Source organism: Aythya ferina, assembly GCF_964211825.1.
Source record: "Aythya ferina genome assembly, chromosome: 9".
Classification (NCBI taxonomy): domain Eukaryota; kingdom Metazoa; phylum Chordata; class Aves; order Anseriformes; family Anatidae; genus Aythya; species Aythya ferina.
Genome location: NC_140305.1, coordinates 5,270,555 through 5,294,700, shown reverse-complemented (window position 1 = coordinate 5,294,700; position 24,146 = coordinate 5,270,555). Strand labels below are relative to the sequence as shown.

At 40.8% G+C, this 24,146-nt stretch overlaps 3 protein-coding genes across 10 annotated transcripts in view; 1 reads left to right on the top strand and 2 right to left on the bottom strand.

Annotated features, from left to right (window-relative positions):
• AGFG1 (ArfGAP with FG repeats 1) overlaps positions 1-1,102 on the top strand; it is a 36,355-nt gene extending 35,253 nt beyond the window's left edge. For all 8 annotated transcript variants that reach the window (XM_084529284.1, XM_084529286.1, XM_084529281.1 and 5 more), the window contains one exon: positions 320-1,102. In XM_084529284.1, coding sequence (XP_084385410.1) covers positions 320-379 — 60 coding nt within the window. In that variant the 3' untranslated portion in view covers positions 380-1,102. The remainder of the gene's footprint in view (positions 1-319) is intronic.
• Positions 319-13,297, bottom strand: LOC311441327 (thiamine transporter 2-like). Its single transcript, XM_084529289.1, has 6 exons — positions 11,723-13,297; positions 10,533-10,824; positions 7,678-8,497; positions 5,885-6,077; positions 5,227-5,368; positions 319-4,437 (listed from the first exon to the last, which is right to left on the bottom strand). The coding sequence occupies exons 2-6, from the start codon at positions 10,680-10,682 to the stop codon at positions 4,315-4,317; spliced, it is 1,428 nt and encodes a 475-aa protein (XP_084385415.1). The 5' UTR covers positions 10,683-10,824; positions 11,723-13,297; the 3' UTR covers positions 319-4,314.
• Positions 13,298-13,448: 151 nt separating this feature from the next.
• LOC311441326 (thiamine transporter 2-like) lies at positions 13,449-23,864 on the bottom strand. Its single transcript, XM_084529288.1, has 6 exons — positions 23,762-23,864; positions 20,968-21,133; positions 19,803-20,622; positions 18,153-18,345; positions 16,252-16,393; positions 13,449-15,364 (listed from the first exon to the last, which is right to left on the bottom strand). Exons 1-6 carry the CDS (start codon positions 23,794-23,796, stop codon positions 15,185-15,187), a joined length of 1,536 nt encoding a protein of 511 aa, XP_084385414.1. The 5' UTR covers positions 23,797-23,864; the 3' UTR covers positions 13,449-15,184.
• Between the last annotated feature and the right edge of the window lie 282 nt (positions 23,865-24,146).

Here is a 24,146-nt window from a genome sequence, read left to right as displayed (position 1 = left end):
ATGTCTGAAGACACATAATCTGTAACAATTATAGAGCTGCATGATATTTTTTTGCTTCAAATAAGGGAAGGCAGCATGTGAATCTCCTAAATGCAATTCAATATAATGATGACATGGCATTTGTAAGGCTTCTCAAATTTAAACGGAGGTATTTATATACCATGCCCTTACAACAGTATCACTTCAAAGAAAAACACACACAAAAAACTTCAATGTAAAAAATATCCTAAGAAGTTGTTTACCATTTTATATACACTGTATTTATAATTGTGATACAGAAAAAAAGTCTTAAATATGTCTTTTTTTCATTTTCTCCCAGGCTGGTGCACCAACAGGACAATTCCCAACAGGAAGCTCATCAACCAACCCTTTCTTATAGCCTTATAGACACTTTACCCAAAAGAACTCTTATGTGGTCACATAACATCTCTGCGCCTCTTGCACTGTTGTCTTGTTTCACTGATATTAGCTTTAAACAAAAAAGAAGTCTTTAAGAAGTTAAAATAAAAGCCTGCTTTGTGTACCTTTGGGGGGGGAAAAACACACACAAACACGAAAAAACAAACACAAAAAAACAGGCCCCCCCAAACAAAGAAAATCAACACCCCCTCCCCTCCACACACACACACACCTCTCCCCAGGTAATAATGTGCAAAACAGAGGGCTGTGGTAACATCCTTGAACCTGTGAACTGGCAGGTAAAAAGTAGCGGTATCATGTATATTAAAATTGGCTAATAAGTTATTGCAGATACCACGTTCATTATGCTGCAGTACTGTACATATTTTTCTTAGAAAATAGCTATTTGTGCATATCAGTATTTGTAACTTTAACACATTGTTATGTGGAAAATGTTACTGGGAAATAGATCAGCCACTTTAAGGTGCTGTTGTATCTCTTGGAATGAATGAGCTACATCATTTTAACCATTGGTATTGGAAGTCATGAAGTTAAATTGAAGGTTTGTTTCCTTTCCTAAGAGCTCTTCTATTTATACATGCCTAAATCTCTAATGTTAGAGGGATACCTGTCTGCATAATAAAGCTGATCATGTTTTGCTACAGTTTGCAGGTGAAAAAAAAAATAAATATTAGGAAAAAGATCGTGTAGCTTTATTTCTGTGCAATAATGCTTTATTGGGTTAGAATGTTCATACTGTGAATCTCATACACAAATGAGTTACCAAAAGTGATCTGCTCAAAGGTGATTTAAGCTTAATTTTCACATCCCTCAGTTTTAGCTACATTTTGACCTTGTGATTAAGCCTGCTGTTCTAACTCTAGTGAAGTGACTTATCTAACAGGAAACTTGAGTTGAGTTACTCTGACAGGATAGCTGTGTAATGAAGGACACAAAGTCACTGATAGTGACTTGAAAAAAGGTTAACTGCTAAAAGATACAATTGTGGGTAGCTAATGATGGAGTCTTTGAACATGACTTAGTTGTGAGCAGAATGGTATGTGTAATAGCAGGCCAAGGTACAACAAATGGACTAGTGCTCATTTTATTAAAAATGCACATATATTAGTAAGATCTCCTGTGGAATGTTAATTTATTGTGTTTTTTTTTTTTATTTACTGGAATATTTCTTGTCATACTAGAGTAGCATCTGTGGAGGAGTGAATGTGTGGCTTGCCTAATCTTTAATAGGGAAGTTGCAACAAGAGTACGTTTTTCAAAGTAGTCAGTGCTGGGTTTTAAACACTTAATTTGGCTTAAGTTCAAGTGTAATACCAGAGCTAAGCAATTAATGTGAACATTGTGAATACAAGGACTCCAAGCTTCTGGCCAGTTGAAGAATAAAGGTCTAACAGTTTTCAAAATAACAAGAATAAATGGGATCAGTTTATTACAGATATTTGAGAAAATGATGTGGAAGCCAGTTTGAGACAAGTGGGAGAATTCCTGAAGGTAAGAAACTTTATTTGTAACCGCCTGACTGAATGCTAGATATGCTTATTTCCAGGGGAACTGAAAGGCTTGATTGTTGCTTGTATTAATACTCTTATGCCAGGGCTGCAGACTGATGTTGTCTACCTGTGGAAAATGGTGGTTTCCGTGTTAACTTCTTCTGAAGCTTTGGAGATCCCAAAGGACAGGCAGACACAACAGATTGCTTCTAGTAGTATTCCAGACTTAAAGGTCTGTTCTGTCCTGTTGATGTATTTAAAGTTAAAGAGACTTGGAGTCTTGCTTGTTCTTCCGACTACAACTGGCTGGTCGTGGAGTAGTGTATGTGTTTTAATTCCTGAGACCCTTTGGGGAATTCATAGGCAAACCCGCCAGCAACTACACTTTTTTTTCAGGGTGTTAGTGATGCCCTCACCAGTATAATATAAATAGCTGTATTTCTCTGTTGTTGACATCTGTTTTGGAATAATGACACAGGAATGCAGTAAAGAATGGGAATCTTCAAGGGTTTAGAAGGAATTGTGGAACACTTAAGTATACTTATTGCAGAGAACTGAGTGTCTCATCAATGAGATGAAGACCACGCTGTGGAAGGGGAACAATCCTGTGCTCCCTGAATTTCTAAATTGATGTAAACTAGGCTTTGGACAAATTATTCTGACCTAAATGAAGCTGTTTGCTGCTAAAAAGATACTGGAATTCACTTAAATATGCAAGGCTGCATATTTAAATTATGCTACAGAAATAGTAGAATGTCTCATTTTTCCATTACTAGCTTGAATGCGTAAAAGGCTGCCAATTCTTACTTTATGCATAACCACACCAGTTTAGTGTACACTTGCTAACTTCATCAAACTCCAGACAAGTGGCTGAAGATCTTGTATTGTCTTGAATCTCCTTCATATTGAACAGAAACTGACACCATAGCTGCCTTGACTTTTTTTAATAAAAGCTATTAAGTACAAAATGAATAAATATTTCTCCCATGATTAGAAATTGTGTCTTGTCTTAAAATTTTCTACAGTTGTTCATGCAGTTGCTCACACGACTGTCATAGTTGCCAAAAAGCTATACTCCCATTAACTTCTAGATACCTTCTTTTGCTTTAATGTCAAAGCATTTTACTTGATAACTTTATCCCTGTTTTACAGAAATTAATTTGGTGAGCTTCTAGAGTAATACTTTTAATCCTGATATATCAGTTCTCATATGTTTAAGATGATGCTGGAAGAGGTACATCACGAACTCTGCAAGATGGATGCCCAGGTACTGCAGCTTAGTTACTTAATTTAATGGTTGCATACTTCCCAAGTGCTGCACTGAAACAAATATTGAAACAGGGTAGTTTGAAAAGGACCAAATTCAGTTTGAATCCTGAAAGAGAGCCATAAATATGATGCAAATGTTCTTCTCTGCTGGAGGGAGAAATTACTGGGGCGTAAAGGTAAGCTTAAGAAGTTTTAAAAAGTATGTTTTCAAAGGAATTCATGACTTTTATTTTCTTGTGAGCTGAAAAGTGGAAAATAGTAATTCTCAATTCTCTCTTGACTAAGCTGTACCTTGTGGTAGAGAAACGTAATGAAAATTGCTGCTGATATAAATGACTCCAAAGTGGCCATTACTGAACACAGTTGAAAGTCTGATTAGCTTTAGTTATATCTAGCATTTCAAGTGTTCTTATTTAAGTATGACTGCCTTGTATAGAAATCGAATTCTCCCTGTGGCTGGCTTAAAAAAAATTTGCCTCCACAGATAAGTTACTGCATTTGGTCATTTGTGAGAATGTAGTAATCCCTCTGAACCTACTGAGGTAGCATTCTGGGGACGGGGGTGATTAGATGCTACTTGCATAAACTTGCTTTAAAAATGCATGTGAACTTCCAGTTGAAAAAGTGCAAGTCACCAAAAAGTTTTGGAGGCAACGTTTCCTGCAGATCATCCTGCTGCTGTGGGGCAATTACTTTTGGTTCTACAGGCATGTTTGAAAGTCTTATGTTTAATGGTAAATTGCCTTTAATTAAAATACTCAGTAGAAGTGAAAGTTCAAAGGTTGTATTATTCTGTAAGCTCTTCTGTTGTGAGGTTCGGGCATCGGTATGAAATTGCCTCCTCTTGTGCTCGTTGAGCATTAATGCAAGTTTTGGTGTCAGGACTGCATAACTAAATTTGAGTTGAAATAGAAGATTTTTTTGAGGATTATCTGGGATTAGAATTGTTGGTGAAGAGAACTGGGAAAAAATGCATCATGCTGTTTACAAAGCTTTTTGTGCTGAAGGTTCATAAACAGCCTTTTCCATCATTGACCAGTCTTGTTTGTTTGAGCATTGTTTCCACTAATTAATTGTTTGGGTGATACAGCCTTCTGCATTGTTGCTTGCAACCATTCTTTTCATCTCTTTTCCCTTAATGATCAGTAGGTTCACCAGCCACACTGGCATTTCTGCATTTGATGGAGATAATGGTGTATACGCTTCTGGTCAGGAAAATTCCAGCTATGAATGCAAAGTAGCTGCCATAAATGAGAAACTTGGAGATGGGGGTGGGGAGAAGAGAGGAGGAAGAATCAAGAACTGTATTTGCTGTTAAATAACATAAGGGGTGTCCCTACACTGACTTCTTCCCTTCCCTGCCACCCACGTTCCCAGAACAATCCCCTCTTGAAATGGCTCAAAGTCTGGCTGCTTGACTTCATCCAGTAGAAAGAATGCAGTCATAAAAGGGGGGTGGAGAGAATATCCTGTTACTTGCGTGCCCTCCCTACCTCAGTAAGGGAGGAGGACAGCTGCCTAGCACTTCCTGGCTCTTATCTGAAAAGATGACAGCTAGAGACTTGGGCGGTATTAAGTATGTGTGCTTAAACACTAAAGCTGTCTGGGAGCATGAGATTAGGTAATTTTCAGAATTAAAGTAACTTCAAAGTGCATCCGATGAAACTACATAACTTTGAATTTCTGTAGTAATAAAGACCTACAGATTACCTTTCAGCTTGCTTTTTGCTTCTGTTTAGTGTGTTTTTACAATAAACTTGTCAATAGTAAGCCTTTAAATAAGAAGAAACTGGGTAACAGGTGATGGTTCTCCCTTCTGCTCTGTGAAATATGTTCTTAAGATTACTACAGAAATGCAACATGGACAAGATTAGAGGACAAGTGGGCTCTAGTAGCTACTCCCAGTTCACTTCAAATGAACCTGTTTTCAAGTAAGTGCCCTAAGCTAATCCATCCCCTAATATCTCCCCAGAGGCTAAACTTTGAAGAGAACCCTCTTCTGGAGGAGAGCAGGGAACGCGAGAGCAATATGAGTAATGTAGCTTACCTGGGTGCTGATATCCAGTCCTAGACCTCTTGTATCTACTACAATAACAGTCAAAATTGTCTGGATCAGCAGTGCAACAAAGTTGTTGAAACCAAACATCAAAGCATAACGCTCCATACTTAGATTGACAGCAATCTGGAACCTGAAAATGAATATACAGCCAGGTTAACTGAGCTCTGGAGAACTTGAGTGCTTGCAACCTAAGGGAGGAAGTTTGGGAATGATTTCATTCTCACAGTGGAGTCTTCAGGATAAAGCTTCTTTATTTTTGATAGTTACAGTTTTAATATCTTCATTTTGGCAGAGATCTATTTTTTGTTATTTCACTTTTGCCATGTTATTGTGCATCTTATTTCGGATATTTTTGCTAAACGAGGACCTGTGTATGTTCATGTGATTATTTAGAGAAGTCTCATACATAAATAATTGGACAGTTAAATGTAGAATAAGGTAATGACTGACTTGAAATAAGCTATTTTTATGGTTAGGTCATACATTTAAGTGTAGTTTTATATAGGCTAGAAATACTATTTTGCTATAGCGACCTATTCAAAAATCTTATTTCTGTGGAAATTTCTAGTAAAAATTCATGAGTGTGAAAGTGATATTTCTGCTGATTCAAATCAATTTAATTGGAACAGTTGTGCGTTATACTTACGTTGCTATTGTTATAAGGAACATGTAGCATGCCTTAAATACAAGGTAACCAGCGTAACATGCCCAGATGTTGTCTGTAAAGTACATGAGAAACAGAGAACCAGCATCCATGGCAGAGAACATTCCCAAAGCCAGTTCTCCAGAAAGATCCCAGTCTACTTTGATGTATCCAACTGCCATGGATGTTGCTGAACCTAAAAATGAAAAATAATTTAAATTCAAACATTACTATCCTTCTAGAGCCATGGCATTACTCTGTAAATGGATCACTTTTTTTTTTTTTTTTAAGGCCACAGTAGACTTTGATAACAGTGTGGCTTCTATTTTCTATTAGTGCTGTGGGAGTCTGTTTTTTGCTTTTTTCTTGCTTACAGAGCTTTGTCAGGATGAAGCACTCTGAGAAAGTGCCTAATGCCTAAGGTTGGAGGCAGCAGTGCCTGGCGTATTGTTGTTGTGCCATTTTTGACAACCAGGAGTAAGAGAACAACCTCACCAAGCACTTCATGCCTGGGGGAGTTTAATTCTTTCATGTAAAGCTCTTCATGAAATGACAGTCTGTTGTACTCCTCCATACTTTTTTTTTTTTGTTTACCTAATGAAAGTATAGCTTCAGTGAAAATTTTTCTGGTGAAAAATGTCATACTCCTTATTGATAATGACATATAGCAAAAATACCTTCTACTACTTGTAAGAATGCTATCCAGCTATGGTTTTTGTGCTCCTTTAGCACTGAGGCCTCCTGTGTGTTTATGAAAGCTTTTTGAAACACTATGCTGAGGTTAGTAGCTCAAATGCAAAAGAAGTCTGGTCCAGGCAGGTTATACAGCAGTGAGTACTGGCTACCCCTGAGCTTTTCGGCAGGATAGTACCCTAGTGGTCAGGACTTGCTGGCTGCATGTGTTCCTCGTCAGAAGTCAGTAGGCCTCCCTCCTTGGTCTGTAACTACAATAGGCAGAGGTTCCTGGTAATGAGAGTGCTTTCTGTACTCCAGAGTAGTATCAAGTTCCAGACAGTGCAAAAGCATGAAAGCTCTTGGGAATGCTGCTCAAACCAGTAGCCGAAGCTTTGGGGTAATTTCAGTTAAATGCACTTCATGCTGTGTACAGGGAGGGAGAGTAGACAGACAATTCCCTGTATTACTTGTGAGATAAGACTGCTGGTATGAAGGAGATACGTGGAAGCTTGGAAATGAGGCTGCATTGGTACTGCATAGCTTTTTAAACAAAGTTGCACTCTGAAGTGGCACACAGGTAAAGAGGGATATCATTGGGTCAATGGATCATTATGTTGTTGGGTCACAACATGCTTATCCAGGATCACTTAGCCTGAAACGACTACTCATCCGCTGTCAGAACAGACTGTCTAGAGCAGATATCTCTAGTTCAGTTTATTTTTTTTTTTACTTTTTGTATCAACTCATTTATATGTATTTCGGAGACGAGTAGGCAAGGTGGAACTGCACAAGTTTTTTGAACTGCTTACTCTGCATTGAATTTATGAACTAAACAGAGCTGTGAATGAAAACTTCTAAAACTTCTTGGTGGAACAAAGTGCCCTGAGAAGGAAAAAACTACATATTTTGTGTGTGTGTGTGTATATATGAGTATTTTAAAGACCCCAGGGATAAACCTGTATAGTAAAGAGATGCTTTGCACGCTATTTATGTGGGGGTTATGTGTTGGAAGCTGTTACTATTGACCTTAATCCTTATAGGAAATAGTTGCTGAAGACATCATGAAAGTATGTCATCAGCCAAGACAGATTAGAAGTAGCTGCTAGTGTTTTTTTACATACCTAAAAAAGTTGCTATTGCTTCAACAGCTCCATTGTACACTGCAGAGCTGTGGGAGGGGGCTCTGAAATCCCACAGCACTTGGATGTAATTCACAATCTGATTGAAGCCTGCTGTAGCCAAAGCCCACCACAGGGACCAGTAAAGCAGCTTCCTAGAGCTGTAGCAATCCCTCAAGTCCCTGCTCAGCTGCACCAGTACTCTGAGCATGTGGTTTTGGGGCTTGGGCTGTTCAGCCTGCTGCTGTGGTGCTGGTCCCGTGTCAGCAGCTGCGCAGTCCTCGTCCTGTTGTTGGCAGCTCGACGGCCCGCTGGAAGGGAGCGTAGCCACAGCTTTTTGTGGTTGCGGGAGGGTTTCAGAGACACCTTTTTTATGGAAGAACATGCTCTTCTGAGGCATTGGCAGGAGAAAGGAGCACAGGAATGCCAGGGAGACGGAAGCGAGGGTAATGGCGTTGAGGTGGAAGTAGGACACGTGTGCCAAGGAAACCAGCAGCTGTCCCAGCACTGCGGCAACTGTGGCCGCGACCAGGGTGATGCTCCTGCAATAGCTCGTCACTCGCTGATAGCGATCGGCGCTGACGACGCTGTAGATGTAGGCGTAATAGGCGACCTCGGTGGCTGTCACCATCCCGTAGAAGAATTCCATCACCTGCATGGCCACCACGCCGTGAGCGAAGAGCAGCAAGAGCCAGGTGACGATGTAGCTGATGCCCTGGAGGAGGAGGACGGGCTTGTAGCGCACGTAGTCTGTGATCAGGAAGACTGGGAGCAGGAGTGCGAGGTAGGAGTATGTCCAAACGGGGAAAATCTGGTTGGTAACCTAGAAGGAAATTGACTTTGCTCTGACACAAGCATTATCTTGCATCAAGTACTATTCCCTGTGGTATCTGAAAATTAATTCCTGTTTAGTTTTACTTTCCGTATGAGTCATTGCATACTGCTGATTACCTCTCCTCATTGCTGGATTAGAAAAAATAAGATGCTCTTATGGTGGGGGAACTGGAGTTGGACTTGGTATCTAGTTATTACTATGTTGTCTTCACATGTTATCTTTAAATATTGAGTGAAAAGTAAGTTCTTAATGAAACAGTATTTGAATAAGTTTCAGTTGGCCTTCAATTGCATAGATGCTCCAGAAATAAACTGTTTTCCCTAGAAGCTGAATGGTTTGGGTTGGAAGGGACCTTAAAGGTGATCTAATACCAAAGCCCTACCCTGCCCCATCCAGCCTGGTCCTGAGTGCTTCCAGGGATGTGGCATCCACAGCTTCTGAGCCATGGCCTCACCACCTCCATAGAAAAAAAAAAAAAGTCTCCTTGTATCTCACCTAAACCTACCCTCCTTTAGTTTAAAGCCCTTCCCCCTTGTGGTGTCGCTGCACTCCCTGACAGAGTCCCTCCCCAGCTCTCCTGTTGGCCCCCTTTAGGCACTGGCAGGCCACTGTAAGGGCTCCCTGGAGCCTTCTCTTCTCCAGGCTGAACAACCCCAACTCCCTCAGCCTGTCACCATCGCAGAGGTGCTCTAGCCCCTTGATCATTGTGGCCCTCCTCTGGACTTGTTCTAGCACCTGTATTTTTCTAAAACTGATCTCCGTCCAAGCTGGCAGGTGCTGAGCTCTACACTAAAGCTCAGCGTTTGCCCAGGTAGCTTTGGCTACAGCTGCAGCAGGGGTGTGTGTTTCTTCTGGATACACGTCACCAAGTGAACTCTGACCGTAAGATGTCTGTTTTGGGGAGGTCTTACCTAGTAAGTGCTGGACCTGCTTGGATATTAGGTCACGATTTCTTGTTCTCGGCTTAAGCAGTTAGACTTGAATTGTTTCACATGCTGAGAGAACAACGATAGCTGTTTATCATTTTATGAACTAGTATGATTGGTGAGCAGCAGGATCACTGCATCTTTCTGGGAGTTGCTTTTGTTTATCTGCACTTTAAGTGACTGAAACTTGGGGATTTAGCTCATGACAGGAGAGTGTAGCTGAAAGAGTCAGTATCTGTACTGTTCTTATTTTTGAGCTGGTTGTTGCTGAAAAGAGAATTAAGGCATTTCATCATCTTACTTATATACTTAATGTAAGAAAGTTTTCACTTCAGATTTCAAAAAAACAAAACAAAATACACCTAATACACCTCTTTCAGAGGAAAAATTGGGTTCATGCTATGCTGGCAGATTCTGCCTCAGCTTTTACTAGTGCAAATCAGGAGTGATTTCACGCTCACAGTTATATGGGTGTACATAGATTGTGTTGTCTAATTATGCCATTAGATTCATGATTCTCTTTTAATTTGTCCTCTTTTTATTATGAAGCATGCACCTGAAGCAACCAGTGCTGAACAGAGGAGCAGAACACAGACTCACAGTACATGCTTTTTAAAAAATAATTAAAAATTAAAAAACAACTTTTATGTGAATCTGACCTGCACAGACTAGACTAATGGATGCACAGAACACCTTAGTAATGTAGGTAATAATCTAATAGGTCATCAGCAGAAGCGTGCTTGGTTGCCTTATGTCTGATCACTATTTCATATTTATTGTTAGTATAATTCCCCAATAAGTATCAATAAATCTCATTGTTGCTCTTTCTTGGAGGGAAGGAACTGTCTGACCTGATCTTGTTGAAAGTATCAATTTCTTAAATAACAACCAAAATGGTTTCAAAGTCCAGGAATGTGGGGACTTCAGAACATAAACTTGCAAAAGAGGAGAATCCTTATCCTTTTCCAGGACAATCTTACATAGGGGTATCTCGATAAAATACACCTATCTTACTGAATGCTTTTTCTCCCATTCAGTTATTACTGTGAGTCTTACTGCTTTAAGGTTTCTAATTATATAAGAGAACAGCTGCTTACCTGTTCAATTGTTAGGTTTTTATCTGGTCCACTTAAGTAAGGAGTGAGAAAAGATTCTGATGGCCTCATTGTGGAAAAAAATCCATTCGCACAAATGATGACTGTGGGATAAATCCAGTTGCTGCCTATGGCTCCTTTCCAGCAATCCATAGTCCATGTAGAAACGTAGTGCACCAGAAGTTTAAAAAATACTGTTCACAGTTGCTAAAAATTCATTTGTAGGTTTACTTTTTAATCAACGCTGCTTCAGCTAATGCTGCTTTCACCACACTTGCTGCTAATCACAGAGAGCCTGTAAATGAACAACTCGGATCAAGGGACATTGGTGGCAAACTCTGATCTCTGTCTTGTCTATCAAAGGTTATTCTTACTGACTCACTTAAAATTAAGTAGATGTAGTGGAAGAATAAAAATCCATTACAGTCTCATTTCTGAATAGATGAGAGGGCAAACTGTCAGATTAGAGCTCATTCTCAGAATGCTCAGGGAGGCATTTTTCTAATGATTTCCTATCTGGGAGCCAAGTGGAACAACAGAAGTGCAAGACGTTTTGCAGACAGTAAAAAACCCCCAGCCAGATTGCAACCCGTTCTGAGCTTGGCTTCTTCAAAACACTTTAATACTCATCTTTCTTACACTCTGGTTGTTTGAGTGAGTACATAGATGTAGAAACTCGCAGCCTCTTGAATCTACCTCCTCAGACTTAAAGAGGGCTCCTGGCTTCACTTTTAAAAGTGGTGATTAATAGGAGAAAAAAAAAAAAAAAAGACTTTTCCTCTTTGTAGTTGGCAGCAAAAATAAAGAAACTTGTGTCTTTTAAGCTTATTTTACTTGCTTAACACTAAGGTACCATAAATAGGATGTTAAGGCAGCATTGCTGTGACCTTAGAGGAAGGTTACAAAAAACAACCCTAACATCAAAACTTGATTTTAAATGACTACGTCCGATTATCCTCCTTGTGTAAATCATTGTACTTTGTACTTAGATACAATGATTTGTACCAAAGTAGCCTGTGTTATCCTTAACTCCTTAAATTTGTATTTGAATTCTTGATATGTTTTTTACAAATAAAAATATACTAAAACTCAGCCTAATGAATGACATCAGCATAAATCTTACATCCCTTCCAAATGTGCTGAGTTGAGTAGCTTTTGCACTCTTCCAACTAACCTCTAGGGCCATAAATTACCTGTCAAAGCTGGGGTTGTGGTCTGTTGTTTGTGGATGCATGTGCAGTTTCTTCCTAGGATAGGTTCCTATACTGTAGAAGAGAAGAAGACTTGTGTCGTATTAGTAAGAACTCTTAGAAAATAAACTTGATAAAAAGTTAACAGAACTAAATAATAATTCATCTCAACTTTTCTTGCTTGCAGAACTTCCTCATAAAGAGTGCAGGGGAAGCCTTCTACTTTATAGGTTTTGTCAGCAAGTGATTCTAACTTTAAGATAAAGGATTAAGACTCACAGTTCTTAATAATGATTAATTAAAAATGATAGGGCAAGAAAGCAATTACTTGATTACCTTTTTATGTTAATGAGTACCTCTTAAAGGTGTATCCTTCAGTTTGTGGATAAGAATATAACAGCACATGTTTTAAAGCTTGGGCTGACATAGGTTTTTCCTGGGCATAGCACTGAGACCTCTGGGCTCAGTTTTCTGACTGCCTTCAATGTGGGTGTGTGGGGAGGTAGGACACAGAAAACTTCCTAATGTTTCTTGGCCAGAAATTGCATCAAAGGACCAGTCTGTCACTTTTCTTAATGACAAAAACAAAACAAAAAAACATAGCTGCAGAAAGCCTCAGAAGTGGTTTTGCTTTCCTTCAGCAATTTTTGACTGGGCTTCCTACTTCTCCCTTGGCTCATCAGAAGAGGGAGCTGACCCTGAAGTCCACACATGGGCTGTGGGATGGGTATTGACCAACCCCGTGGCCCTGGCAGGAGTGGCCCCACACGCTATTTGGAGTTTTGTGAGGTTTTGTTTTACAGTTATGGAAACCTCTCACTCTGCTTCTAGCCTGTAGTGCTAGAAGTGTTCAGGGAAGTGAGGCATGTTCTGTCTCCATGTTTCATGCTCGCTCTTTACAAATGGTTTTTGAGAAATGAAAACATGGAGACAATGCTGCTGGGTAAGTCAACTGGCCTACTGCAAGGTGGCTGCTGACTGGCATTTCTCTGGTTACCCACACAGTGCTTGGTTGATGTCTACTGACTTTGAATAGAAATATGCAGTTTTCTTGCTGGCATGGCCAAAACTGGCCTTCCCAGCTTGCTGGATGGTATCATGGTGAAGACGTGTCTCCAAAACCACTGGTGTTTCAAAGGTAGTTAGTGATGCACTGAGATGGGGCTGTAGCTATGGGGAGCAATGTGTTCCACTTCAGGTTTTTGTAGTTCCATGGAATTTTTGGTCACCCTGGGAGGAAAGATGAGCTCTTAATACTAAACACAACTGCATGCAAGAGGAGGTGGATTTCTTCAGTATCCTTCTGCAGATCAAATAGCCTGCCAGGCCCAGACTATGGCCTCTCCAAAATGTGTGCATTGTGTGAACGCACAGGTGGATGTGCATCTTGCTATTTTGGATGAAATCTGATTACTGGGTTAACACTGATTTGCAGCTGAAAACTCAAGGTAACATGAGGCTTTACTTTCTTTTGCTGTAGTTTGTAATTTCATTGCGTCATGTCCTTCCTGACACTCCTCAGAGCTTCCCTATCCCTCCTCCCCTCCCAAATGCTCCTCCAAACTCCCAACTCCATAATCTTTTGTAGAGAGAGAACAGGTATCCAAATATAAACTGTATGCATGTTTAAAGACTTTTTTGAAGACAGGGTTCTCTATAGCTGAAAACTGAATATATTGTCTGCTTGGTTCTTTTGCTCTTCAGTGGCAATACAGAGAAGACAGTGAGATTTGACCAGTTCAGAACTTTTACTGTTTTTTCTATCAATTTTAAATACTGAGTTTTTTTTCATTTAAGCACAAATTCTGGTTAGCTGCCAGTCCAGAACTTGCATCTGTGTTTGTAAGTAAAAGCCTCAAAAGAGGTTTTCTATTCATGAGGTAATACTAAGTGGTCCATGCTTTATTGGACTTCTGTCCCCCAGGCAGGAGTGTTATGTAGGTAGTTCTGTGGTAATACAAGGTAGTGCTTAGTGGAGGCTAAGTACATCTCCTGCTTTTACATCTGCATTGGTTAAACTGTTGTGCTTAAAGACAGTTTACAACTGAGAATGTCGATGCAGTGCACAATACTAGATAAAATGACTAGAAAACGAGCTGGGTTCATTTGGGCAAGTCCTACTGATTCTTGTGACTTAAAGCAAATTCTCTCCTGCTTAGTCTTGCCTCTAGATAGTTTGCCTACTTCCAGTATATGACGATTGTATGAAAAGCACAAATGTTTGTATAGATAATAACTTTTCTCCACAGGAAACATATTTATTCTGCAAATGCAAAGTATTTTCTATTTTTATTAGTGATATGTAGGTATTGCAAGCTGCAGTACAGAAATAACTTTAACATATGGGTATGTTTTTATATTAAACTATGCATTCACTATGCAAGCTTTTTTATAATTTTTTCTCTTCCTGGACTGACTGTCCTTTAAGTCTTACAACTAATTTAGTTTAGCATAAAGTCTCTTGCTAAATTCTGAGATGCTGACCCTGACAAATCCTTGGCCAAGATCAGTGAACCTCCTCATCTGCTGAGCAAAATTGTGTGGCACTAGTTGTGTTTTTTTTTTTCTCCTCATTTCAGTTTTAAATCTTCCTGTTAATCTGGATTCCTATGCAGAGTCGCTCAAATTCCTCAACAACATACTTTTTTTGGATTTAGTCCATACTACTCAACCTCTTTTTGTTTTTTCTCTTCTTCCTGTTGAAACAGGAAGACAGTCTTAAAATATTAATTTTACTGGAAGCACAAAGAAATGAGTGGGGAAGGTTCATTTTTGTTTTGACTCTGAAATGTTTACCCTTCTGGGCTGAGATTGCTATGGGTTCAGTGCAGTGTTTAGGTTGCAATTTTCAAACATGGGCCAAACAGCAACTGTGGCCTAGCAGTGGTTGAACCTTCTTCTCAGACAGGTTGTGCAAGCCCTGCCTTTGCACTGTTGTGTGCAAAAGATGTGCTTCTGAGGTGGGCTTTCACCCTCTGAATCACCTGTATTTAGGCAGGAAGGAACATCACGATGCAAATGCAATACCTTCTTCCTGTTTTCAGAGCAAGGTTCGCACAAGGTGGGCAGTAGCCCTGTGGCCCGCGTGTATGAGCAAGTGTGTGTGGAAGCAGCTAGGCGACACTGGTTGCAAGAGCAAGACCAAGCAAGGCAATGAACTTGGATCTTTTTTGTGCGCAGTGGGATGCCAAGGTGGTTGCTGTGCTTTTTTGATTATAAAGTATTGCTGTTAAGCTGTTTAAAGGCAAATAAGGAAAAATCTAAAGCAACTTATCCTTTATTCTTGGCTCGGTGCCATTCTGATGATCATTCTTAGCTGGCATATGTTGTAAGGAAGTGCTGTAACGATTCAGCATAGCTTTTCAGGGCTGTGTTGTATGTTCCTCTTGCATTGCTGTTCTCTGTATGCTGCAGTAGGAGCTCTTCTCCCATGAGAGCCAGGCCACGTGAGCCTTTGCTTGACTCCTACAGCCGGGTCGTATAGCCAGTCACAGTCTGCTCTTTTGGTTCGTGTTCGGCAAAGTTCAGAGGCTCTTTCCATGATCTTGCTATTTTCCTTCTGCATTTGCTTGAAAGAAGCATGCAAATGCTTCTGATCAAGAAAATCCCAGCTATGACTGCGAAGTAGCTGCCATAAATTAAAAACTGGAGATGAGGTGGGAGAAAAAGGCAAAAAAAAAAAAAAAAAGTGATGAAAAACACATGGTAGGGAAACACTGTTTCTCCTGGAGACAGACACTATTTTGTTTACTTATATCCTAGCACAATTTCTCTGTTAAAGTTCTTGCTTTGTGTTTAAGCAAAATCTTAGCTTTTCCAGCAACCAGCAGGTCTCTGAGGTACGAAGAACTGCCATGTTGTTTCTATTCCCTGTGCTTCCTAATAACCATCAGAGGAGGAAGAGATGGGAACAAGATTTTTTTCTATTGCAAAATGTAGAAGTAGTTTCACTACCAGCATGCCCATTACTCACATAGTCATGAATAATGCAAGCGAAGATTGAGTTAGTCCTTTTTTTGCTCTTACTTGCACATTTCACTGGTGTCACCACACTGGCTTCAGTAAATACAACATTAATTTGTATCAGTCTTTCTGACAACAGTGGCAAGCCTATTTATGATGTCTGTACATGTTTATGTTCTTAATCTTAAAGATTAAAGGTTAAATCTTTCAAAATATCTTTTGTTGTCTCCATGCAGAATATCTGAATAGGTTTAGTTTTCTTCACATCCATAGGAGTAGGAAGTTGTCCCAGCTTCTCAGACACCGTCTGAGAAATTGCAGAAGTCAGTAAATTTCAATTGACTTCAATGTGAGTGGAATTGCCTTGACTGAAGCTACTGGCACTGATGTGAGATAGGATATCCCACGCTACCTTATATGATCAAACCATGGGTGGAAAGATTTTATTACTCACCTTGAGATACAGACCAGGTTTGTTCCTGGGCTGCAATTAGAAGTGATTTTTTTTTGTAAACTTTTGAAAATGAATCAGCTAATCAGTGAAATGGAAGCAAATTAACAGTACGTACCTGAGTCACTATGTTCAGTCCCAGGCCTCTTGAATCCACTACGACTACTGTAAGGATTGTCTGAATCACCAGTGCGATGAAGTTGTTCAATCCAAACATCAAAGCGTAGCGCTCCATGCTCAGGTTTACAGCGATCTGGAACCTAAGGTGAGACTGGCTGTCAGGTACTTCACACTGGGTGGGAAGCTGTCGCTCTCCATGTTGTTGATAGAGAAACGCATCATAGAGGTGATACTCGAAGGGTGGGCTAAATGGTGCTTCATCTGTTTGATTGCTCCCAGCAGGGTCCTGACTACTGGAGTGCATTTCAGTGACTTTGTACTTGTCTGTGTTGCTTTTCCAAACCACATCAGGTGATCAGAAGATTGGATCTTCCTTTTCTGCCTTCAGACTGTGCTGGTCCCAGGCAGATGGCCTGTGGTTCCCCTCTTGGGCCTCAGAAAGCTTAGCAATATCAATAGGGCTTTTTCTGTGTGCTCGAACACTTCTTCACTTGGTGGTCTTGTGCCAGACTATAGCAATGCCATAACTGTCTTGAAGAGTTCAAGCTGGACATAAGGGGTGGAGGGGAGGGAATACCTCATAGGGAAATAGAGCGCTGGGTTAAGTTTCCCAGACAGGTTGTAAAGTTCCCATGGCTATAGGCTTTGAAGGTTTGGATGGACAAAACCATCACCTGATCTGGCATTGGCAGGAGTTCTGCCCTGGCTGGGAGGTTGGACTTCAGTGGTCACCATGGGTATGTTCTAATCAAAATTTTTATGAAGTGAATCACTTCTTGCTTTGTGGCTTAAGAGTGGAGGTAGAATGTGGTTTATTCTTGTCAAGGGCGCACAAATTTTTTGTCCTTGCAATATCTTTTTTGACAATAATTGGAACATCTATCTTAGCGATATTTACCTCCCAAGTTTCTATTTGAACAAATCTATCTGCTCTTCCTCCAGTATGCTTTGCACTGACTTTCAACAGGGCTCATTTGTGCAAACTTTTATTCTTTTTCTATTGAATATATTGAAGTAGTTCAGGTATTATCCACTATAATGCACTGAAAATCCACCAAAATATAAACTGGATTCAACTGACTTCATTCAAGATGGTACCATCTTGTCATGAACTGCAGTTATAGCAGTTTTTAAATTATCTGAGTAATCTTGTTTTTGACACAAAAATGCATCTAGTGTTTTTGTTAATGAAATAGTATAGTAAAACTTTGAGCTAGTCTGAAGGCATTCTGACCAATGCAATAAGTGGGAAAATGTGTTGTTTATATTTTTTCTATATCTGACAACAAAATAGCTTGATCTCATTTGAGGTCATCTGCATTTAAATGTGCTATGCTATTATATTTTGTTTACACCATAATGTCATTAAAGATGCATGTATAAAGTTGTGCTGGGGAATGCTCATGGCAAATCTTTTCCTGCTTTCACATAGCTCATAGCTTGAAAACTATCAGCAAGGTGGTCAAGACATAAGGGGATATTAAAAGATGGCTCTTGATCTGCTTTTTAAAGATGGTTGTGTTGTCCCCACATCTCCTATGCCAGTGTTTTTGCACAAGGAAAGTAACTTATGTTTTGCTGTTACCATTGCCTGTAATAATACTTTATTATTATTAAAGGATAATATTTATTATCCTTAATAATATTTATTATTAAAGGATACTTTATATGTTTAGCTTCTGCATAGGCAATTGTTCAGTGTTCTTTTGATAACTTACGGCTGTTTAGAAGGATGAAAACAACATAAGTGGGCATTTAAGTGTCCTTATCTTTACCTAAACAGTTATGTCTACTTTTAGATCAGCTATCTCTTGAGTAAAAAGAGGAATGCCCAACGTATGCTTAACGTAGGGTTAATATTACACACATAATGGTAGCACTGTAAGGGTTTATACTTACGTTGCTATTGTTATAAGGAGCATATAGCTTGCCTTGAAAATGAGGTAGCCAGCATAACATGACCAGATGTTGGTAGTAAAGTGCATGAGGAAGAGAGAACCAGCATCTATTGTGGAGAATATCCCTAATGCCAGTTCTCCAAAATGGTCCCAGTTCACTTTCACATATGCCACCATGAAAGACGTTACCGAGCCTAGAGAGGGAGGAAAAAAAAAGTAAATGTTGCATCTGTTTTGTAGCCTGCATCACCAAGTGCCACCCTCGCATACCAAAAGGCAACGCTGAATAATGAAGAAGACTAGTTCAGAAACTGTGCAGATGACTAGTCATTTTTAGACAAAAACATAAATTATCTGCAATTCTTTTCATAGTATTTTACTCCGCTTTTTGGATAAACCGTCTTGTGGAAAGATTCATTGTTATCTGTGTAGTACCCAGCAAGCTCAAAAGGAACAATTCTTCCAAATCTTTCCAGCTTTTATTGCTTACTAGCTTGGTTGTATAGTAAGCCAGTTACCTTTTTGGTTAATAGATTAGCTCTGTGCAGCTCGTAAAGGGACTAAGCTGCCAAAAAAAAAAAAAGGGGGGGGGGGAGGGAGATAACTTCTGTGAATGTACTCAAGAAAATGAAAGGATAAGCAGTATTTTCTTTTGGTGGGTCTGCTATAAAGACATCTGTTTTGAAAGTAAGCCGTCAGAGTATCCGTTTATGTGTCTTGTACAATTTTAAAGCCTCTACAGTGAGAACTAGGTGATTCCAGGAGAAAGAGGAATTCATCGTGGAATAGGCACTATAGGAGTTCCTTCTAATGCATGAGTCACTTGGTCTGTATTAGCTGTCTACCTCCAGACCAGAGTAACTTTTAACAAATACTTAGAAGTATATGTTTCTCCTTAATGACAGGAATGGTAACTTGAATGGCCAGATGCAACATAGACATACTTATTTTCCCTGGTGGATCACGCCCCAATGTCTTGTGCAAGTCCTCCACAGCAGCACAATGAGAGTGTGGAACACTGCCAAGTAAGGGTGGTACTCTTGATTTGCCTTTGGATATCTTTGCTTATATGAAGCAGGCATCTGCTCCCACTGCAAAAGAGTATGGTTAACATCAGTAACATCATGAATTCAGTAAGCATTTTTTCCTGTAAATCCCCATATCTTGGAATTGCTGAAATTCTTTGCTTCCTGCTGTGCAAGAGCATTTTAACAGAGAAAGATCTTAATGAGATGTTTAAGTTCTTGTATAAAATATTTATGGAAAAACTCATCTTTGTAAGCTGCTACTATTGCTATGGGAACTGTTGTGATGCTTGCTGGTGGGATGGGAGACAAGATAAAAAAAAAAAAAAAAAAAAAGCAAAACCTTGCAAAAGAAACATGAGTGCCTCCGAATGGATCAAGCAGCTGGATGGAAGGTCTGTGTGATGTGTACGCTTGTGTGTGCTGCCAGGATAAAGGTTGGTGCCCCAGTCATATAGAAATATAGCTCATGTTTGAACTGTTTTGTACATCAAAAAACTGGATCTTGAATGCACAACGCATGTACTGTTTCCTTGGGGTATCTACAATGGAAAGGAACTGCAAAAATGTGCTAAAGTAAAACTTCAGAGACTACCTTTGTGATTGATGCTTAGACATGAACTTACTCAGGAAAGTTGCTATGGCTTCAACAGCTCCATTGTACACTGCAGAGCTGTGGGAGGGGGCTCTGAAATCCCACAGCACTTGGATGTAATTCACAATCTGATTGAAGCCTGCTGTAGCCAAAGCCCACCACAGGGACCAGTAAAGCAGCTTCCTAGAGCTGTAGCAATCCCTCAAGTCCCTGCTCAGCTGCACCAGTACTCTGAGCATGTGGTTTTGGGGCTTGGGCTGTTCAGCCTGCTGCTGTGGTGCTGGTCCCGTGTCAGCAGCTGCGCAGTCCTCGTCCTGTTGCTGGCAGCTCGACGGCCCGCTGGAAGGGAGCGTAGCCACAGCTTTTTGTGGTTGCGGGAGGGTTTCAGAGACACCTTTTTTATGGAAGAACATGCTCTTCTGAGGCATTGGCAGGAGAAAGGAGCACAGGAATGCCAGGGAGACGGAAGCGAGGGTAATGGCGTTGAGGTGGAAGTAGGACACGTGTGCCAAGGAAACCAGCAGCTGTCCCAGCACTGCGGCAACTGTGGCCGCGACCAGGGTGATGCTCCTGCAATAGCTCGTCACTCGCTGATAGCGATCGGCGCTGACGACGCTGTAGATGTAGGCGTAATAGGCGACCTCGGTGGCTGTCACCATCCCGTAGAAGAATTCCATCACCTGCATGGCCACCACGCCGTGAGCGAAGAGCAGCAAGAGCCAGGTGACGATGTAGCTGATGCCCTGGAGGAGGAGGACGGGCTTGTAGCGCACGTAGTCTGTGATCAGGAAGACTGGGAGCAGGAGTGCGAGGTAGGAGTATGTCCAAACGGGGAAAATCTGGTTGGTAACCTACAAGAGAAGAAATGTATGTAATTCCTCTTTGGGGAAATAAGCTGATTTATTTTAAATGGTTTTACAGAAGGGAAGAAGAATTCATAATATCCACAACCATGCTGGTCTGAAGCACGATGAGTGTGTTGAACATGCTACTGAATTTTAAATTTTAGAAAACCTGTTATATATTTTGAGTCTTTTACTTATGCTACCTGCAGCAAATTGTAACCTTCCCAAGCTGGTTACAGTTTTGCTTTTTTTTTTTTTTCCCACCATTGTTTTTCTTTAAAGGCTTTGTTTACAATTTTACTTTTGATTTTTGGTGCTCCACTTAAAAGAAAATGTAGAATAAAGCCATACCTCATCTATTGTCAAATTTTTATCTGGTCCTGTTAGATAAGGGGTTAGAAAAGGTTCTGATGGCTTCATCATGTTGAAGAATCCATAGAGGCAGAGGACCAGGGTGGGGAAAGTCCAAGTGTTGCTTCCTTCTTGCTTCCAGCAGCCCATGATTCGTGCAGCAAAGCTGGGGAGGAAGTCTGTTAGATAACACTACCCATGCAAGCACAAAGATATTTTGTAATTGTAAGTTCTGTTTTGTGGTTTCTAATGTCAAGGAGTGTTCTTTAGAGGTTGGCAATGGGAAAGCATTTTTCTTCACTTTAAGTGGAAAGCTTTCTGTACATACATCTCCTTGTAGATAGGAAATAAAGAATGACTTGGAAGATCTTTGAGTGAGAGACAAATTATGCCATCATTCATTCTGTGCTGGCCAAGGTAGCCACTGGGGAAGCCTTCCTTCATCTAGGAAGGCTTTTTTTCCCTGGAGATTGCAGAGCACTGAGATGCCGCCCCCCCAAGCACCATGTTGATTAACAAGCACAATTAACTTCACAATCACTGTTTTTCCTCCATGGCCTCCTAGATGTGTGTGGCTTTTCTGTTATGGAGAGCCAGAGCCTAGCAAATGAGAGTCACTAATAAAAACAGAAAGCATGTCAAGCCAGATTCTCAGCTGGAATTTATTGCTTCAGATTCATCAGAAGTCCAGTTTGGATGTAGGCCTTCTATATTCAGTCTATAAAAAAACATTTGTGGTTACTAAAAGTAGTAGTTCACATTAAAATGAAATGAAGCAGATATTTGGGCTCTTTTCTCTAGCTAAGACTTATGAAAAATTAAATCTTGGTGCAACTCTTCTGGAGAGAGCCCAAGAGACATCAAAATGGGTATGACGGGGGCATGCAGAGGAAACAGTGTAGGCTATACTCCATAGTCATGTAGGTGTAGGCAATATCAGGAATCTAAACTTGCAGGGTTTATCTTCTGGAGCCCTCTGGACTGTTCCTGTTGCCAGCTGGTGTTGCTGTTACTCTGCAGATGTCCACCTACTTCCTGGGAACTCTTTTCAGGCAAAATATTGTTCTAATTTTAAAATAGTACTTTTGGAGGCAGTGTTTTTCCTCAACTTTTTAAAAGATGAGTTAAGATCTACCCCAAAATAAACGTTCATGTAGCTGTTGACTGCATCACTCCCTGTAGGTTGGGTGGAGGCTCCTCTTGTTAGGGTGCAAAGTTACCTGGGATGTGATATATGAAGTATAATGTAGCAGTTTTTCTGCACCTTTTAGAAGTTCATACCATGAATGCATTTTGCTAATGATACGCAAAGAAAAGGTTCAGATCAAAGGGAACTTGAATTATTTCGTTTTATGCTATAATTTCTGAAACTACTGCCATTACAAGATTTACAGCAGAAATTAATCTAGCTGTATGTCAACTCTGCGGCTTGAACCACTAGAGGGCAAGATGACCTCAGCAAAGGAAAAATGTGACTGGGACACATTCAGAGCACTCAAGGAAAGGCATTTCTGCCCCTCCTTCATTCCCTGTTGTTGCAATAGTTTCTGCTGCACATTAGGAGTTGACAAGGACTAGTTTTGGCCCTGCCTAGGATCCTTCTTGCTTAGTCACCAAAACATCCTCTCGCTATCCTTTCGTAGGATAATCATTAATGCCGTATAGCACCCTAATGCTGTATGAACTCTTAAGGTGATACTGAAAGGCTCTGAGACAGGTGCTAAGAAGAGGGTGGGTGAAGTGCATCTCTAGCACTTTAATATCCATCAGAGGTCCATACTAGCTCTGTAACCAGGTTGCATTTGCCCCTTGCCAGATGAGATTCTCAGGTTACTGCTCCTGACTCTTTTAGGTCTTGCTGTGCTCAGTCTACAGCGGGCAGGCTCTGTGGAGTGAAAGTGGCAGGTTTCAGGGACCCTTTCAAAATATCCCATGTCTTGGGATGCAAGTGGGACATGGACAGACTTCTAGGGAGGCTGGAGGCTACTGCATGCCCAGGGACTCTGAAAGCACTGGGTGCTACACCCCGGCACTGGCCCTTGGTGGCAGGGTTGTGCCATCAGCTGCAGTGATCTGTTTCAAACTGTGTACAAAAAAACTTCAGGTGCACCCTGGTAAGTGCATCTCTCCATTCCCAACACATGCACTACTTGGGGTTAGACACACAGCTCTGTTCTGGAGATTTACTAGTGGAGGCACCTGTGCTAGACTGGCAGATATTTTAGATGAGAAGCTTCCCACCTGATTTGAGCAGCTGAGCCAAGAGGTGCAGTGGGCTGAGGGTGTGAGGTTGTGCAGGGGCAGCCTGCTCTGCCCTTGGGGAGCCAGGAGGTGGGCAATAACCAAACCACAGTGGGGTACATGCCCACCTTGCACCCCAGCACTGCGGTATCAAAGGGTTCTGCTGCAGCCCTAGCTCAGCTCTGCTGGGCACTGTTGTCATTGTCACTTTCTGCATTTACAACCACAAACAGTGAAATCTGTACCTCGGTGCTGAAGTGGAAGGCAGCCAAATTTTTCCCCTTCATTCACCCCTTAGGATCATTTTTTTTCTTTTATAACTAGGTTTTTCTTCTCTTTTGGTGAGATGGTGGGATGCCTTGTTGTCCCTCTGTGGAAAAATCTGTTTCTTGTTTTCACTGCATGCTCAATCAATTCTTACTTAGTGCCAGAGCCACCCACTCTTCTCCCACAAGCATCATTTAGCCCCCCAGTTCCCCACTGGACTGTTCTCTTCTCTCTTCCCTCTTTCCCCTGTTGCTGCAGGATTTCTGAAGCTCGAATGTAACCATACCTTGTCTGCTTGAGCTCCTCCTTTCCCGCTTCCATGGGTAATGTCCTCTTTTAGTATCTCCAGTCTCTTCTGGCTGTCCTCTCTGTGTTGCAGCTACTGGACTGTATTTATTTTTTGTGCTTTTCCTGTTCTTCTGGTATTTCAACTTGTTCTAATGACACCTTTGAAAGCATTTCCAGCTGGCTCACTTTCAGCACCCTTAAAGGAACAGCCAGACAATCCTGGCCTGTTCTTGCCCAAAGGCAGCAGTAAATCAAGACTGACACCATGATTTGATGCTTGACTGGCACAAAAGCAATAGGGCTAATCCTGTTCCAAATATCTTTGGATCTATTTGGCAGGGTGCGTGGCTTGGGAAACTGCTCCATATTAAGGATGGAACAGT

Bases quoted from the DNA above. Each gene is read 5' to 3' on its own strand.
- LOC311441327 (XM_084529289.1), bottom strand. From the start codon at position 10,682: ATGGATTGCTGGAAAGGAGCCATAGGCAGCAACTGGATTTATCCCACA. The intron at 8,498-10,532 runs GTAAGCAGCTGT...ATTTCCTTCTAG, and splicing joins AAAACCTAACAATTGAACAG to GTTACCAACCAGATTTTCCC. The intron at 6,078-7,677 runs GTATGTAAAAAA...TTTCATTTTTAG, and splicing joins AGCAATAGCAACTTTTTTAG to GTTCAGCAACATCCATGGCA.
- LOC311441326 (XM_084529288.1), bottom strand. From the start codon at position 23,796: ATGGAAGCGGGAAAGGAGGAGCTCAAGCAGACAAG. The intron at 21,134-23,761 runs GTATGGTTACAT...CTTCCTCCCCAG, and splicing joins GAGGAGCTCAAGCAGACAAG to CTTTGCTGCACGAATCATGG. The intron at 16,394-18,152 runs GTAAGTATAAAC...GTCTCACCTTAG, and splicing joins CTCCTTATAACAATAGCAAC to GTTCCAGATCGCTGTAAACC.